General features: G+C 52.2%; 6 protein-coding genes across 6 annotated transcripts; 3 read left to right on the top strand and 3 right to left on the bottom strand.

Moving 5' to 3' along the window:
* Window positions 1–544: 544 nt before the first annotated feature.
* N7459_007290 (DMT family transporter) lies at window positions 545–2,265 on the bottom strand (the record flags this gene model as incomplete). Its single annotated transcript, XM_056946458.1, has 4 exons — window positions 545–804; window positions 855–1,609; window positions 1,714–2,130; window positions 2,204–2,265. 4 exons carry the CDS (start codon window positions 2,263–2,265, stop codon window positions 545–547), a joined length of 1,494 nt encoding a protein of 497 aa, XP_056798457.1.
* Window positions 2,266–3,883: 1,618 nt separating this feature from the next.
* N7459_007289 (alpha-mannosyltransferase) lies at window positions 3,884–5,392 on the top strand (the record flags this gene model as incomplete). The annotated part of the gene is made up of 1 exon (XM_056946457.1): window positions 3,884–5,392. The coding sequence occupies one exon, from the start codon at window positions 3,884–3,886 to the stop codon at window positions 5,390–5,392; it is 1,509 nt and encodes a 502-aa protein (XP_056798456.1).
* A 694-nt stretch (window positions 5,393–6,086) lies between these two features.
* Window positions 6,087–8,001, bottom strand: N7459_007288 (uncharacterized protein; the record flags this gene model as incomplete). The annotated part of the gene is made up of 5 exons (XM_056946456.1): window positions 6,087–7,029; window positions 7,099–7,560; window positions 7,622–7,675; window positions 7,744–7,842; window positions 7,907–8,001. The coding sequence occupies 5 exons, from the start codon at window positions 7,999–8,001 to the stop codon at window positions 6,087–6,089; spliced, it is 1,653 nt and encodes a 550-aa protein (XP_056798455.1).
* Window positions 8,002–8,965: 964 nt separating this feature from the next.
* On the bottom strand, window positions 8,966–10,089 carry N7459_007287 (aldo/keto reductase family protein; the record flags this gene model as incomplete). Its single annotated transcript, XM_056946455.1, has 2 exons — window positions 8,966–9,477; window positions 9,555–10,089. 2 exons carry the CDS (start codon window positions 10,087–10,089, stop codon window positions 8,966–8,968), a joined length of 1,047 nt encoding a protein of 348 aa, XP_056798454.1.
* A 231-nt stretch (window positions 10,090–10,320) lies between these two features.
* Window positions 10,321–14,250, top strand: N7459_007286 (gamma-tubulin mipA; the record flags this gene model as incomplete). The annotated part of the gene is made up of 8 exons (XM_056946454.1): window positions 10,321–11,098; window positions 12,404–12,475; window positions 12,607–12,719; window positions 12,804–12,857; window positions 12,913–13,095; window positions 13,171–13,374; window positions 13,429–13,515; window positions 13,573–14,250. The coding sequence occupies 8 exons, from the start codon at window positions 10,321–10,323 to the stop codon at window positions 14,248–14,250; spliced, it is 2,169 nt and encodes a 722-aa protein (XP_056798453.1).
* A 1,662-nt stretch (window positions 14,251–15,912) lies between these two features.
* N7459_007285 (AN1-type zinc finger protein TMC1) lies at window positions 15,913–16,131 on the top strand (the record flags this gene model as incomplete). Its single annotated transcript, XM_056946453.1, has 1 exon — window positions 15,913–16,131. One exon carries the CDS (start codon window positions 15,913–15,915, stop codon window positions 16,129–16,131), a length of 219 nt encoding a protein of 72 aa, XP_056798452.1.
* Window positions 16,132–16,481: the final 350 nt, after the last annotated feature.

Here is a 16,481-nt window from a genome sequence, read left to right as displayed (position 1 = left end):
TTTTGCACTTGGTTGCAAACTAATGCCCATGGAAATGTTGACAGTGTGTTGGTGGTGTCATCATGCCATTTGGATAACTAACTAGCCACCTGGTAGTTAAGCGGGGGAAGCCCTAATACTCTAGTGAACGCGATGCATATAGTCTCCACCAAAAGTTTCCGTAAATACTTGGACAAAATGGCAGGGCTACTACAAAGCCTTATTTAGCAGTTATACAAGATGAACTTCGGCTTATTTTGAATATGCTGAATGCTTTTCCATTTAAGATCATACAGCCAAAATTATCAAGGATTGGTTGATACAATCGAGTCTTGAAGGTACCAGGGCTAGGTGCTTAAAGCGTGAAAAACATTCCTCCATAGAGGCCTGTCAGACCCTTCTGTGATGACACTCTACCTGTTCAGTTTGCTACTAGCAGTTTGTACAAGGCATTTGAGAGAAGTAATATAGCTGTACAAGAATACTAAAACCCCGCCAAAAAGAGAAACCATCGCTAAAATGTACATGTAAGATCAGACACACATCACTCGAGCGCACGACCGGTCTATTCATCACTTTCTGACTCAACCTGGTCGTTCTCGAGATGCCTTTTCCGTTCTTCCTGAAGCCCACGGTATGTACTCCAACTCAAGAGAAAGAATGCCACCATGATCAGGATACCTCCGATGACGGCCGCAAGAGAAAGAGGCTGTCCCGTACGCAGCCAGTCAACGATGGCGACGAGGAAGATCGTCAGAAGCGCCGCAACCGAGGAAAGAACGGGGGAAGTGAGGGAGATGAGCACCAAAAATGAGCCGGAGAAAGCTGGGGAGTGTTAAAACAGGTTCACAGTGAACATTGGGTAAATGACTTACTGGCATTGGCACAGATGGAGATGAGAAGCATCCAGGCCGCCTCTCCGGTGGGGACCCGGAATGTCTCCCAGCCCATGAAGTGCAGGAATGGCAGTGGGATCCACAAGACCAAAAGAGTAAAGGCTCCAATCATGCTCCCAAATGTATTGGCAAAAATAGTGCCCCGGCCGGGACTGGTGCCTTCTGGCGGACAGGCATAGCGCTTATACAACACCTCATAGAGCCCGTAGAGGACACTTCCAATGCCGATGATGATATTACCCAGGAGCCGATTTTGTCCTTCCTGATCGTCGGGATGTGTTGTGCCGCCTTTTGAAACTTTCTTCTCTGGCCGATCCCCGTATGCAACCACGAGGACACCAAGAATAGCGACACCGACGGCGAACACTTTGTCAAACCGGAATTTCTCCTTCAGGAGAGGAATCGAAAAGGCATATGCAAAGAAGGCCGAGCAGTTATAGATCGCGGTCAGATCACTGGCGGAGGTCAAGTTGACCGCCACGTACCACGAGCCTCCAGCAATCGTGAGCGCACTGGTCACAAATGCGGTAGTCTTCACCATGTATGGAACTGGTGACCGATTGTAGGAGCGTGAGGTGAGATGGACATCCTGGGTTTCCACCATCTGCGCCGTAGTCTTGAGGAGAAAGACATGGCGCCGCCAGAAGGCGTTCCACGACAATTTCCGCTTCTGGATTCTAAGGATGAGCAGCTGGACCGGCCAGAGCAACACCCAGGAGCCGTGAGTGATATAGCTGTGCGGAGGAAGCGGTGGTGGTAAGCGATTACAGTCCGGAAAAATTGGAATGGGGTACAAGAGTCGAGGTCGCCAGTGCCATCGCGGCCACTTCCAACTTACAGCATGCAATACGGCTTATCCCAATGCAACTCGTGCTGGATATACACCGCGGTTTCCGTCTGAATAACGAAGCTCGCTAGACTCAGTAGCAGAAAACCCAAGGCAATCAAATATTTCTTGCGGGTTGCTTGGGCGGCGTCGTGATCCGGGCTTTTACTCCGGATGGTTGGCCGGCGGGTGTGGTGCAACATGGGTCGGCCCTCAGCATCGCCATTCCCGAAGCTAGATCGAGAGTGCTGGTCATGCTCATCGGCCTTGAGTAAAGGCTGTTGCGATCGGCCATCCGTCGGGCGGTGCAATGGGGGGCGGTTGATACCCATGTCGTCTGAATCCTGGGAGTACCGATCCGAACCCAGGGTTGAGATCACCCGCGACCCTCCTAGCTCAATATTGTTCGAAGCCACAACGGCGTTGATCCTTCACGATGCCGCTTGCGACTACCCCGATATAAGGGTTGTTGTCTGAGTCCAAGATCTGGTCGTGCACCCACTTGCCCTTGCCGCTGTACACAACAGAGAAGGACGGAAGGACGCAGGGCAATGTTTCGCTCATTCAGAGAAATATGATGAAAATCAAGCTGTGGACAGGTATTATGACTTCAGCCCCTGTGAGCTAATCTTGACCGGAATCCTAGCGAGAATGCGAGGTCGCATGCGGGCCTGACCGTTCGGGGGCGGATGCGGCTGCGGACACGTAGATTGATCGAATCGGGAGGATGCAGCGATATCGAAAATGATGGAGGAATCTGAAACAAAACCTGCTGGGCTCGTTTAAGTGAGGCAAGATCAACACGATCCCACACGAATGAATCGGAGATTCCGAACCGCCTCGACCTGGGGAAATTCACAATACCTCCAGGAATCGACGCCTCCGTCATCACCGCCGCTAATTTGTTTTGGGAAAGGTTACAGTCACGTGACGCGCCTCTAAAATACCACGCTATGCCAGATCGCGAATTCCCTTGATTTATTACATCAGCAAGGCGTTCTTCGGCCACGAGTCTATGCCAAATGACAAGTGACCGAGACCAATGACCAAAGGACAAGTCACTGCCGCATAAACGGTGGCAAGGAGATCAGCCCTATTTGTGATGCTCACTGGTTCACTCTCAGCGATGTTGACTTTTCGAACGTCTATCGGTGGCGGTGCTCTTTTCCAAATACACAGCCATCCACTCCCGACTGTGGGGGATTAACCCCCAAGCTGCGTCCTACTTGCGTCAAATCCAGCCAAGCGTACAAATTTTGACGGCGTTCTTCTGTCACTTGTGAGGGAGAAGAAGCGATTTGGAATGTGTGGGTTGGCAGTAAAGACGGGTTTTGTGGGAAAACCAGAGATACTGATGGTTCATGACTTTGGAGTCTCCGTCACCACAATCCATGATCATGGTCTTTGGGACGAGCAGGCATCTTCGTCCCGTCATTGATCTTTCCCTGTCGACGAAAGTCCTTGAAATCTGTCTTCAGTCTCTCATATATGGCCAGGTCTTTCTCTACCCTTTCCTTGGCCATCTGAATGTTCCAATCAATGCCGACTTGGTTCTCATTTGGGGAGGACCAAATTGTACCCGCTGCGGAGATCAAAATGCCTGCCAGAACACTTTAACACGCGTCGTAGACGACCGGCTAGGCCTCGAAGATGGGCTGCGTGAGCTTCTTGAGGCAGAATTAATCTGACTATAGAATACCATAGTTAAGAGCGCCGAGGCTGGTAGAATCCTTCGAACCTCTTTACTTCGGAATTCAATGATTGATTTCTCAAAGATATTCATAGATATATTTACCTACCTACATATCTATCCAGGTAGCTACATGACCAGAAGTAGCTGTTGAGAAAAGGTATTAAGCACTTCTGTCTGATATACTTGCCGCAAAAATTCCTTGGACCCCTAGGATGAAGCCCGTATAGATCATGCGATATATGATAATGCATGTTCTATAATACTAATTTATGCCAAGAAACCCTCTAAGTTCAAAATCCCTCTAAATCGTATATTTTTGACCGCCTGGTTTATTATTCGGATTAAACGGGGGATTACTGTACAACGACGCTTCTGGCCCCCAAAGGCCGCAGATCGCACCCAACCCGCTTGGGACGGATCGTCGTTTTCATAATATCGCCCCCCCCCCCCCCAATTTATCTTCATTTTGCTTGTCTGGCAATATGAACAATGCGGATGCTTGTAAAGTACCCCCTTGGTCGACGGCGGGGCGTGGTGGCCATCCTGGCCGCCGTCGCGTTGCTCGGTTCCTTTCTCTTCTGGCAGAGAAGCTCATGGAGCGAGCCCCTGGTGCCAGCCCATCCCCTCCCAGCCCAGCAGACTCGGCTCTGGCAGTATCTTCACTCGCAGTTGGAGGAACACGCACCCCAGGCCCCTCGGCCCACCCTGATCAGTCAAATCGGCGATCTCAGATTCAATGCCGTGCTCGACCAGCCGCGGCCAAACATGATCGCTAATGCCGAGGAGTTGCTCGAGCCCATGCAGAGGGCACACGACGGCTTTGTTGAAGCAATCCGTAGGCCGATCAACCGTCCCTACCTCGCTGGCAGCCGGGGCATTGTGACATCGGCTGGAGGCGACTACTTTCCGACCTTTCTGGTGACTCTACGGATGATTCGCCGCACCGGTTCCACGTTGCCCGTGGAGGTCTTTCTCAACCGGTGGGACGAGTACGAGCCCTATATCTGCGAAGTGGTGCTACCACCCCTGAACGCACAGTGTCGTGTGATCCAGGAGATCCTGTCGAACAGCGGAGAAAGTCATCGTTCGATCAGTATCGAACACTTCCAGATTAAATCCATAGCCATGTTGTTCTCGTCCTTTGAGACATTTGTCTGGTTAGATGCGGACTGTGTTCCTCTCTACGACCCGGCCATCCTCTTAGACTCGGCGCCCTTCACATTGACCGGCCTTGTCGCCTGGCCGGACTTTTGGGCCGAGACCGTCTCTCCCTTGTACCTGAATATCTCTCGGCAGCCCGATCTTCCAATGACTGCCCGGCAGGCCACCGAGTCCGGACTATTAATGATGTCCAAGAAACGCCATTTCTTGTCGCTTCTTCTCGCCGTGTACTATAACTACTACGGCCCTGACCTGTATTATGAAATCCTCAGTCAGGGTGGCGTGGGAGCTGGAGACAAAGACACATTTTTGCACGCCGCCAGAGCTCTTGGGGAGCAGTTCTATACTGTCAGTGAACGAGTGCTGGGTTTGGGCCACCCGGCTCCCGACGGGGGTGTCTTAGGCTCTGCGATGCTTCACTTCGATCCCATCCAAGACTACGCCCTGACCAGTCAAGGCAAATGGCGGGTCAAAGATACCTCTGTTGCCAAACCCCCGCGGCCGTTCTTTGTTCATGCCAACAATCCCAAATTCAATGCTGGACATGAGCTCCTGAATGGGCTAAAAGGAGAGAACCAGAGAGGCAAACCACACCGTCTGTGGACCGCCTCGAAAGAAGCACTCCAGTTGATTGGCTTCGATGTTGAAAAGATGGTGTGGGAAGAGACCAAGACTGTGACATGCAATTTGGAGCATGCGTTTTTCTCGTGGCAGAAGAAGACCGGGCTCTGCGAGTCTGTGCAAAATCGCTGGAGTGCCATCTTTGAGGATCCTACGGAGGAAACCCCGAAATTCACGCAGGACCCCAAAGACAAAGACCAGGCTCACTCGACATGAATTGGGACTCCATGGCTTTGGATGACGGGTTCTTGTACTATATCTGATATGGGAGATTATGAGGTCTATACAAACAGAAGAATCAGTCAATTATTTGGCGCCTCCTCAGAAGCTAGGCAGTTGCAATGACGGCAATGGCATATAGAAATATGTGCATGTCAATGTATACTGGTTATTTCTTGATCTTCAAGCGATAATCCCCAGCCTCATTTGGCTTATACCTGATAAAATACTTAACAAGCTCGCCCCTCTCCACTCAGCTACTATCTAGGTAGGTAGGTGTGATTGAGTCATTTAGGTCGAACTGTATTGCCAGGGCCTGGTCAAGTAAAGTAGTCAAATTTCTAGTCCCGAGATAAAGTACATAGATACATAGTATATATAAGCATACGAACTTTTCATTATAAAGACTTTATTTTCAAATGAGCTCAAATTGTTCGATAAATCCCAGTCGCAAACCTCCTTTGTATACTCGAAGCACAAATCCACGTTCGACGGAGACTCTTGTGAGTCCAGACCCAGCATTGAGCACATCTCATTCTGGGAAAAAACGTGAATTTTGCAATTAATCGAGCAGGACACCAGCAGCCCTGCGACGATGCAAGTCACATCTCCCACAGGAAGGGGTTCCCAGGCCCAGTCATGCGTAGACGAATATTTCTCGTATGATAGCCCACTGATAGGAGATGCGAGACTAGGCGTCCTCGGCCCCATCAGACTTTTTCTCGGCCATGGGTTCGTCCGACTCTTTCGGATCTTGCCCAACGTCGTCCCACATCGACTCCCGCATAAACGGACTGCGACGCCGGATCTCGGGTCCCTTGAGGACCAGGGCAACGGGTACCAAGGACAGCACAATGCCAACGAAGCCAAGCAGTGTGCCAGCCCAGCCGAAGCCAAGGGTGCTGAAGAGTTGCGGAGAAGCCAGGGGGAGGAAAGCGCCGAAAGAGTTTCGCCCGAGGGATGCTGCTGACAGGGCGGACCCGGCGTATCGCTCGTAGGCATCGGTCAGGTAGTTCACCACTGCCATATAGATCGAGTAGATGCCGACACCGGTCGCGGTGATACCCATGGTGGGCACGATCCAATGGACATCTGGCATGCTGGCCCAGCCATACCAGAACAGTCCGGCGGCAAAGAGCAGACTGCCAGGAATGGATGTGTAAAGACGTGCCTCGGGGACAGGCTGTCCAACCTGATGGCTATTACGCTTTGCAGAGCGTATATAAATCCAGTCTTGGAGAGGGTTTATTATCGTCCCGATCAGCGCACCGACGGAGATAGCGAGCTGAACCAGTCCAGTAGCCAACGTGCCCCAGCCATAGTTTTCACGGTATGTCTGGACCACACTGGAAAAGAACAGGTATAGGATGCCCCATGCGAAACTGATCCACAGCGTGAAAAATAAGACAACGGGCTCAGTAGCCAACATGCGCGTTGGACGTTGGAATGAGATCTTGAGCAACTGGAGAGGATTGACCCGGTTGATCTCCGCCTCCGCATAAACGGGCTGTCCGGTCTCCTTGCGAATTCTCTGGGCGCGTTTCTTCAAGATCACGTCGGGGCGTGTTTCTCGCAAGATAAACCAAAAGATCGGGATAAGAGCAGCGTTGTAAATGATCTGAACATAGAAAATCCTGGAAGCGACTCAACGTCAGTGACAACAGATATCTTTGATCAAGTAGGGAAACAGGGAGACAACCTACCATCGCCAGGGCTCAGATTTGTGAATCTGGACAATGGCCGCACCGATGAAGGGACCCAATGCAATGCCCACCACACTTGTAAAACCAAAGATCGACATCGGCAAACTGCGTGCTTTCTGGCCGTACCAGACGTCACTGATGCTTCCTCCAACGATATTGATCGACACGGAGGAGGCTCCACCACCGAAGAACCGCGTAACAATGAGTGTAGCAAAATTTTGCGCGAATGCAGATCCGAAAAGGGTCGCAACCAGAATCACGTATGCCACAAAGTATCCGGGCATGCGACCGGAGGACTCGGTAAGGGGCACGAAGATCAGCGGCCAAAAAGCAGCGCCCATATTCCAGGACGTGGTGGCCCAGTAGAGGTTGGGGAACGGTTCATTTTGCACATTGAATCTGCTTGTCATCCAGTTGTTGCCGGATCCATAACTGCCCGCGGGAAGACCGGTTAAGATCGAGCTGTTTGAAGTTCGATGGTTAGATACGGCATGGCAAGAAGATGATGGGGTTGATTTCGTACACGAAGCAGATGGTGACGGTCAGAAGCCATTTGTACTTGGTGTTCCAGTTGAAACTGGGATTCACGTGTCAGTGGTCGAGGGGATTTGTTGATTTGAGAGCAAAGCAGCAATGGATCCGTACGGGTTCTCCGGGTCATCTGGACCATCCCAGGTGTGGACGATAATCTCGGATTTGGGAGGCAAGTCCTTCTGAGCGTCCGGGTGGAAGATATCCTTGAGCCTGGAGTCTTGTTCAGTTTGATCGCTATGGGACTGGTGGAAGACAGGAAGACAGGGCAACTCACTTTCCCCATAATCCCCCCGTTGGGCTTTGCTGCTGTGCAGCACGCGATCCAGCAGTATTATCGACCGTGTTGGTCTGGGTCTCCTGGCCGGCCATTGTCGCTTCGCTACAGACACCGGTGGACGTCAGAGGGAGCTCAATCAAAGTCAGTTTGAACTCTACCAGGCATTTTAGAAGAGCAGAAACGATGAATAAGCGACAGACGGACCGGATCGGCTAGCAATTTCGACAGGGATTCTCAGACTTGCTTGAGAAGCCCGGATCTAAACCCGATATGCAGGCTCGGTACGCCGAACGGGGCAAGGGACAATGGGTCCGGGCTGGACCCGTGCGTCACTACTACATGTCTCGGTTGGGTCGGAGGCAAAGACTGGGGGGAAATCTGGATCCCCTAAAATTCTTCCCATTCCCAGCCCTAGTCCGTTGCAATCCGATCGCACCGCTCTGGAAAATGCGAGTGGAGACAGCCATTCTTGTTGTGATTTGGGAGTCCCGAGAAACCGGGCTTGGAGCCGTAGTTCAGCCGTGATGGAAGCCATCCGCCGTTGCTAAACTTTATTTCAAGCACCGAATTTTTCTCGAAGTGCCATCGATCATCTATAGCTATACCTAATCTCATCACGATCGTCGAGGCAGATCTACAGTAGAGTTATCTAACCTAATTGATTCTATTGGGTACCTCAGTACTCGACACATAGGGGTCTAGTTGGATCGTAAACTTCCATGAAGCGCCGTCCCTAAAGGCGGCATAATTCGTGTTCGGCCCCAAATCCACCAGTACAAAGCAGGTCCGGGGTGTCTAGTCGCCATTTGGCGATCCTGTGAGTTTTCCGGCCTTACGCAGTATCGGGCGAAAACCAGAGGATACCTTCAACCTGCGACCGTCTTTTCTGTCTTTAATACTTGTGAATCAATGTCACACCATGTCTGGTCAAATCGCCCAAAAGATTGTTCTTTAGGTGTGCCCTGTCTTCAGGGAATCGGCAATGACCTGTCTCATACATGCGATATATTTGAATGGCATAGTATTTAGATATCACTGGCTCAAAGATTGACCATTCTAAGCCTTGGGCTTGAACAAAGCTTCGTGGGTGTTATAAGTGTACTTCAAATCCAGATGCCAGTAGTTCGCACAAGTAGGTTTCGAAACCAACCACGCCTTATCTAGAGTGTCTACAACCTCCTCGGGAAGAGGTCCCTTCTGTAGATCCCGGAGGTTAGTCTCAAGCTGTTCGAAACTGCTCACTCCAACTAAGACACCATCCCGGCCTCCGTTGTCCATGCCCAGAGCCGAGTGATGACGGACCCAGCGCAATGCCGTCTCCACCAGAGTAAGCCCGTGCTTCTGGACAACGGGCTCAATCAAGCGCAGGGCTTCAAAGTTCGAGTCCCGGAAATAGCGCGTGCGGTAGAGGGGCCCCGTGGAGCCGCCGTCGCTGTAGCGTCCCTCTGCTGGTAAATCATGGGTCTTATATTTGCCTGAGAATAGTCCGCCAGCCAGAGGGTTGTAGATGACAATATCGAGCCCATACCGTCGGCAAGCCGGAACTAACTCAGTCTCGATATTGCGGGCTGATTAGAAGAAAATGATTAGCACAGGGGCTAGATACGAGGATCGTGGGAGGACCACGGAGAATAGAACCCCATACTGATGGCATTGTACATGGCTTGGTAGATAGTCGGACGCACCCATCCCCGCTCAGCGCAGAGAGTGACAATCTCCGCCACTTCAAAGGCCGTGTAGTTGCTCAGACCGAGCTGAACAAACTTGCCCTCCTTGTGAAGCTCATTGACCGCCCCGAGAGCCTCAGCAAAGGGGATCGAGCGGTCTGGGGCATGAAGATAGAAGATATCAACTTGGTTGGTATTCAGCTCCTTCAGGGACAACTCAAGCCTCTCTCGCAGGACAGCAGCCTTGTGCCCGCCAGCCTCTTTGGGATGGCACTTGGTAGCGATCGTGAGGCCGCGCTGCTTCCAGTTGGCCTTGGCTGTGAATGCTTCCTGCTCACCACCGACATAGATGCGTGCGGTGTCGACCTCATTGAATCCTTGCTGTTGAAAGTAGTCGAGGCATCGGTTGTATTCGTCTAGCGAGGTGATTCTGGCGCCCTTGGACTCGTTGGGCCCAAAGGTCATCAACCCGAGAATGATTCTTGGCAGGGGGTTCTGAGCGACAAGCGGCATGGTGGAGATACCGGGGGTTTTCGGATCAAGGATTGGTGAGAGTGGATGGATGAGGTTCAAGCGCGGGGTCGCGGAGTGTCCCGTTAGTCGATAACGACGGCAGCTGTTGCGCGATGTGCTTCCCTCCGGAATCCCACCGCGTCTCCACCAACTCTGCGTCGACACCTTGCATCGTTCTGAGCTGCCTCTGCACTGGCCCTGGAGGACCGCCCATTCCCCATTTCTGATACGATGAGGGCATCCAATGGCGACGGTCCGTTCCGGATCTTGGTTATCAACCCCAATACCTCCACACAGATGACCGATGCGTTGAAACCCATCCTAGAACGACTCAACTTCCCCGACGTCCGATTCGAATACTTCACTGCACCGAATCATCCCGTTACAGTTGATGGACGCACCTATGAGCCAATCCCGAGTATCAATTCCGGAGAAGAATCTGCTCAATCAGCGCTCAATTGCTGGTCAGTCTTGGACTTGATTCCACAACACGATGCCTTCCTAGTAGCATGCTATTCAGCTCATCCGCTGGTGGGCATGTTGCGCCAGAAGATCAGAGAAATCGAAAAGTTGAACCCGTCGAGGAGAAATAAATACGTGACTGGCATCTTCGAAGCCAGCATCACGACTTCACTGTCATTGACCAGTGCGTTCAACTTTGTGACCCCGGGAGAGCTGAAGAAGAAGCAAGCAGAAGCGACATTTGGTATCGTGACCACTGGAAGCGCATGGAAGGAAGAGCTCAGCAAAGCTGTCACCGACATGCTGATCGGCACTGGCAATGGCTCTTCCTCACGCTTTGCTGGTGTCGAGACAACAGGTCTGACGGCAGTCCAATTACATACCACTCCACCTGAACAGGTGAAACAAAGAATTTGCGAGGCGACTCAGAGATTGCTCGAGAGCTCACTATATCCCGTTGGAGCAATCTGCTTGGGCTGTGCAGGCATGGCGGGCATGGAAGAGGCGGTACGAGAGGGTTGCATTCAGGCTTATGGGAAATCTGAGGGTTCCGGAGTGAGAATTGTCGACGGCGTCGTGGCGGGAGCTGGGACGCTGCTGACAGCGTGCAAGGCAGGATTTTAACGTCGTGGGCCTGTGTTTCTGTTGATGGTCGGTTTATAAACTAGCTCTTGTGATCCTGCCATGGCGAAGATGTTGCATGAGCAGCGTTAGTATCTAAAAGCGGAATAAGGAACAACATTCGCTATATTGATTTCCGACCAATTAGAATCACGAGGAGGTCTGTCTTATCAAGCTGCCCGCGGCTGCGGATTCATTTAACCTCGGAAGGGGCGAACTATTCCTGAATCAGAATGTGAAAACAGGTAGACTACTAAGCCGATGCTCTCCGGATCTACTGTAGATATCGCAATATCCAGGGACAAGGAACTACTACCTCGTAGCCGCTTCTAGCAGGGGTAATATTTGCGGAGGCTGTTGTATTGCCAATTATTTGGGGCCGTATCTTCGGTATTTAGCGCAATAAGAAGGATCTAGTACTCTCCGGTAAAACACGGGGATTCTCTCATCTAGTTTCAGATCTACTCAAGTCAAGAACCTGTGATAATAACCCTTATATGTTGGTCCCTTCTAGACTTTTAAATTAGTCCTCTTGTAGGATAGAAACAAAGATACGACGATGTCTTCAACCAAATACACTTGATTACGGCCAATTTCCGCACGCACAGTCACAAGAGTATAACCCAGGTCCCAAGGGTAAAAGCGACAGCCAATTGGAGAGTTGGAGGGATTTGGGGATACACACACAAACATCTCAAGTACTCGAGTCCATATCTCGGAGCATGAAGGGAATGACCATCTCACTGGGGGGTTAGGAAAACACCGGAATTGGCTTCACTAGTCACCCAAGAAGATAACAGTAGCTCTGTTATTGAAAGGTCCAGGCATAAATGAATGAATTTTTACCTAGTGACTTGGTATAATAGGCATGGCGCAGTATTTGTGCATCATCCCATACAGATCTCCAAGGTTCGTCTAGATTGACACATCGATATACTCTCGGCGCGTTCCCAGCGATCTCAAAAATATTATTCTATTTGATTCCACAAGATAAACCCATCAACTGAGTAGCTTCATTACAGCACCATCGATAGACATATCTCGGTATAGTCAACTACAAGCCAGACTCCGCCAACAAAAGGTTGGTGCCTAAGGCCACCATCGCCCTCTCCAAAAAGTTTCCCCGCGCCAACGCGCTACGCGTGAACCAACTCATCCCCGACGGCACCTGTCGACCACGATGCCCAGGTTAGTGCTGCAAGGCCTTGAGTGTCCTGATAAGGGACCACAGAACCAAGCACTCACTTTGCCTCGAACTACAGGGAAATCATCACGATTCAAGCCGGCCAGTGCGGCAACAACGGTATGTGGCCCTCCTCCGCGGACCTCGACCGGTCCCTCAATAATGCAACACGCCCTTCCACTCGTCGAGATCTCAACACTATCATGCGCCAAATGTATATGGGTGGAAGTGCTAATCACAACTATGTGCAGTCGGCAGCCAGTTCTGGCAGCAACTGTGCCTGGAGCACGGCATTAGCCAAGATGGGAACCTGGAGGAGTTTGCGACCGAAGGCGGGGATCGTAAGGATGTCTTCTTCTACCAGGTATGGCAATGGATTCCATTTCAAAGAGCTCATCTGGTTCAATGCCAAAGCTGTCAATGAAGATTGAGGCTAAGACCCGGGCAGAGTGACGACACCCGATACATCCCCCGAGCGATCCTTCTCGACTTAGAACCTAGGGTACGGACCCCGATCTGCGCATTGAATTGAAGATGGATTAACTGGAGCTCTATAGGTTCTCAATGGCATTCAATCTGGTCCCTACCGCAACATCTACAACCCTGAGAACTTCTTCGTCGGGCAGCAAGGCATCGGCGCGGGAAACAACTGGGGCGCTGGATATGCAGCAGGAGAGGGCGTGCAGGAAGAAATATTCGATATGATCGACCGAGAAGCAGATGGGAGTGATTCACTAGAGGTACGGACCTTTTCTCAGTGCTGTATGGAAAGGCCAAGGCCCTAACAGGACATCGTGGCTCACTATCTGGAACAGGGATTCATGCTGTTGCACTCCATTGCAGGAGGTACGGGCTCTGGACTGGGTAGTTTCATTTTGGAACGAATGAACGACCGCTTCCCCAAGAAATTGATTCAGACATACTCTGTCTTCCCGGACACCCAGTCCGCAGATGTGGTTGTCAACCCTTACAACAGTCTGCTCGCTATGCGACGACTGACTGAAGACGCTGACTCTGTGGTATGTGCCCATTAGGGTGTTGCGTCTTTGGATCACTGCTAAATTCTGGATTAGGTCGTTCTTGATAACGGTGCTCTGTCAAGAATCGTTGCGGATCGACTGCATGTGCAGGAACCTTCATTCCACCAAACCAACCAGCTTGTACGTCCCATTTCCTGCTGGGCGACGAATTAAGAGATGAGAACTGACCCGCTGCAGGTGTCTACGGTCATGTCGGCCTCCACCACCACTCTTCGATACCCCGGCTACATGCACAATGACCTCGCAGGAATCATTGCCTCGCTGATCCCCACTCCACGCAGTCACTTCCTGCTCACCTCTTACACGCCTTTCACCGGCGACAATATTGAGCAGGCCAAGACCGTACGCAAGACGACCGTGCTGGATGTGATGCGTCGTCTGCTACAACCGAAGAACCGCATGGTCTCGATCAACCCTAGCAAATCCAGCTGTTATATCAGCATCCTCAACATCATCCAGGGCGAGGCGGACCCGACGGACGTGCACAAGTCTCTCTTGCGTATCCGAGAACGTCGCCTGGCATCTTTCATTCCCTGGGGCCCCGCCAGTATCCAGGTGGCGCTCACAAAGAAATCGCCATACCTCCAACACACACACCGGGTGAGCGGCCTGATGCTGGCGAATCACACGTCGGTTGCAACCCTCTTCAAGCGCATCATCCAGCAATACGACCGCCTGCGCAAGCGCAATGCTTTCTTGGAGCAATATAAGAAGGAAGCGCCCTTCTCCGACGGCCTGGGCGAGTTCGACGCGGCCCGGTCCGTGGTCATGGACCTGGTGGGTGAGTACGAGGCCGCCGAGCGCGAGGACTACCTGGACCCGGATGCGGGCAAAGATAAGGAAATCGGGGCGTGATCTGAGATGGATGCTTTGGAGCTTTTCTTGTATCTTTTGCTTTCTTGCTTTCTTGCTTTCTTGCTTTTCTGGATTGGCCTTTGGCAGGACAGGGGGGTTCGGGCGCATACTTCCATCGGGTGTGCAGGGCCGGCGTTATTTCTTTGTCTTGAATCCATACACTCCATGATTTGCCAACTCCGTAATGCCAGTTCACAGCGCCAGCCAGCACATCGCAATGACACCTATACTCTAGACACGTAGCCGGCCCGTCGAGGTGGGATCCGAATGATCCGCACATTGCAACGGGCCGGGTGCTGCAGCGGTGGAGACCTGCACCTGCAAGCCACACCCTCAATGGAGGGACTAGGACTTATGAAGTGGAAGATTTGGGTTCGTGATATCTGGCTGATCTTGCGGTTGCTAGGCCGGAGGGGTTGGGTAGCGGGATCGCCCAGGAGGATCCCCTATACCGGGCTCAGCGACGTGGTTCAGCGATAGCTCTCCGCGGATCATCCGTCGTGCTTGACTAGGGCGCATTGGCCCGGAGACGCATCCATTCCCGCGCGGACATTTTAGGATATTCTCGCATGGCGGCAAGGCGTGGGCGTGGGCCATAGCTCCCAGAGAGGAGCGAGTGGACCGACTTGGTGTGGTGAGCTTCCTGCAGGTGTGATACCTCAGTCGGACATCTCCCCACTCCACCCTTTTATCACCCCATGCTATGGTCCCTTCTGCACTCGTTCTTCCGACAGACTCTCCCCTTTGCCATTTCCGCCTGGACCAACATTCCTAGGCAACTCGATCATCTGGCATTCCCGTTTCCTCGTCATGCACAATTCCTGTGAACATGAGATCAGATCAGGACTATACGCCCACGTGAAGCAACGAGCGATAACACCACGCACGGACATCGACGCCATTCCCCGATCAGCTTCCGAATCGCGAACAGGCGCAGAAGGCGCAGAAAGCGCAGACCCAACAAGGAAAGGAGGGGGAATCATCCCATGCAGCACGTATGCCTCTATACGAGTCCACGTCGTGCTTTAAGACTCTCGATGGTATCGCCACTCCGAAGTTCGGTAGGTAAAAAAGGGGGGGGGGCAAGAGAATCACTAATCGGGACTTGGAATCGTGGACCCGCTCGCCTCCAGACTTTCGTTGTCACCCGGCGTTCTCCATAGTGACTGTAGGCGCAACTAGTAGTTCCATCCACTCGACCATTCCGTCACGCCGTGACTCAGCCCTTCCATCTCCTTCTCCCTTTTGGATCACCGTTTGACTTTTGGGCCTTTCCTCTCCCGTCCGTTCCGGCGCCCTATATATACGTGGCTGCGCTCCCTTTTCCTTCTCCCCCCTTCCATCTATCCACTCCAACCTGTCCAACGTCACTCCCCTTGAACCACCACCCTCCCACCCCATCTCTCCCACCCTCACCTTGGGCTCTTTAGTCCTCTCGCGCCTCAACCCCCCCCTGGACACTCGCATTTCCGGGGGATTTCTCTCTGCGTGATCAGGCACTCTCGTTCGCCTGCACTCATCGCTCCCGTCCGGCGCTTATCTCCAACGCTCCTATCTACCGTCACACCAGTGATCCAGCACCCGCTCTCCGCGCCGATCCCTCTCATTTCGTGCTCCGCCTCGCTCTGCACCCACCGCTTCTCCCACCCCAACATTCCCACCATGGCGCCCCGCAAGCCTCGATGCAGCTTCAAGGAGTGCAAGGAAGCCGCCCAGCGGATCGTGGGCGATTGCAGCTTCTGCCACGGCCACTTCTGCTCCAAGCACCGCATGCTCGAGGCTCACTCCTGCAGCGGGCTGGAGGACTGCAAGAAGGAGTCACACGCCCGGAATGCCGATAAGCTGAATAGCGAGCGGACAGTCGTCGTCAAGGGTGTATGAGCTGTCGAGCCCCAAGGTCGAGCCCGACCTGAAATCGGGAACTGAGGACCAGACCCAACTTCCATTCTCGACTCCCTTGTTCTCTCCCGCGACTGGTGCCTTCCAGTCAGTCGAATTTCTTCTTTTTCTTTCTTTTTTTAGCGCGGTGTTTATGATTCTGTTCGTCTCTGGTCCGGGGTGTTTGCCATTTTGCCATCTACCGGCTACGGTCTGATCTATTCTACTATCTATATGTTTTTTGACTGCTTAGTTCATTCCTGAGATCTCTCTTTCTTCTCTGTCTTGGCTCTTGGGGTGGGTCTTCATTTACATGGCGTTCCAATTCTGTTCCACTTGGTTCTCCCAGGTTA

The sequence above is a fragment of the Penicillium hispanicum genome (genome assembly GCF_028827665.1).
Source record: "Penicillium hispanicum strain IBT 35686 chromosome Unknown utg000006l_segment0_segment0, whole genome shotgun sequence".
Taxonomy (NCBI): Eukaryota; Fungi; Ascomycota; class Eurotiomycetes; order Eurotiales; family Aspergillaceae; genus Penicillium; species Penicillium hispanicum.
This window is presented reverse-complemented; position numbering and strand designations above follow the sequence as displayed.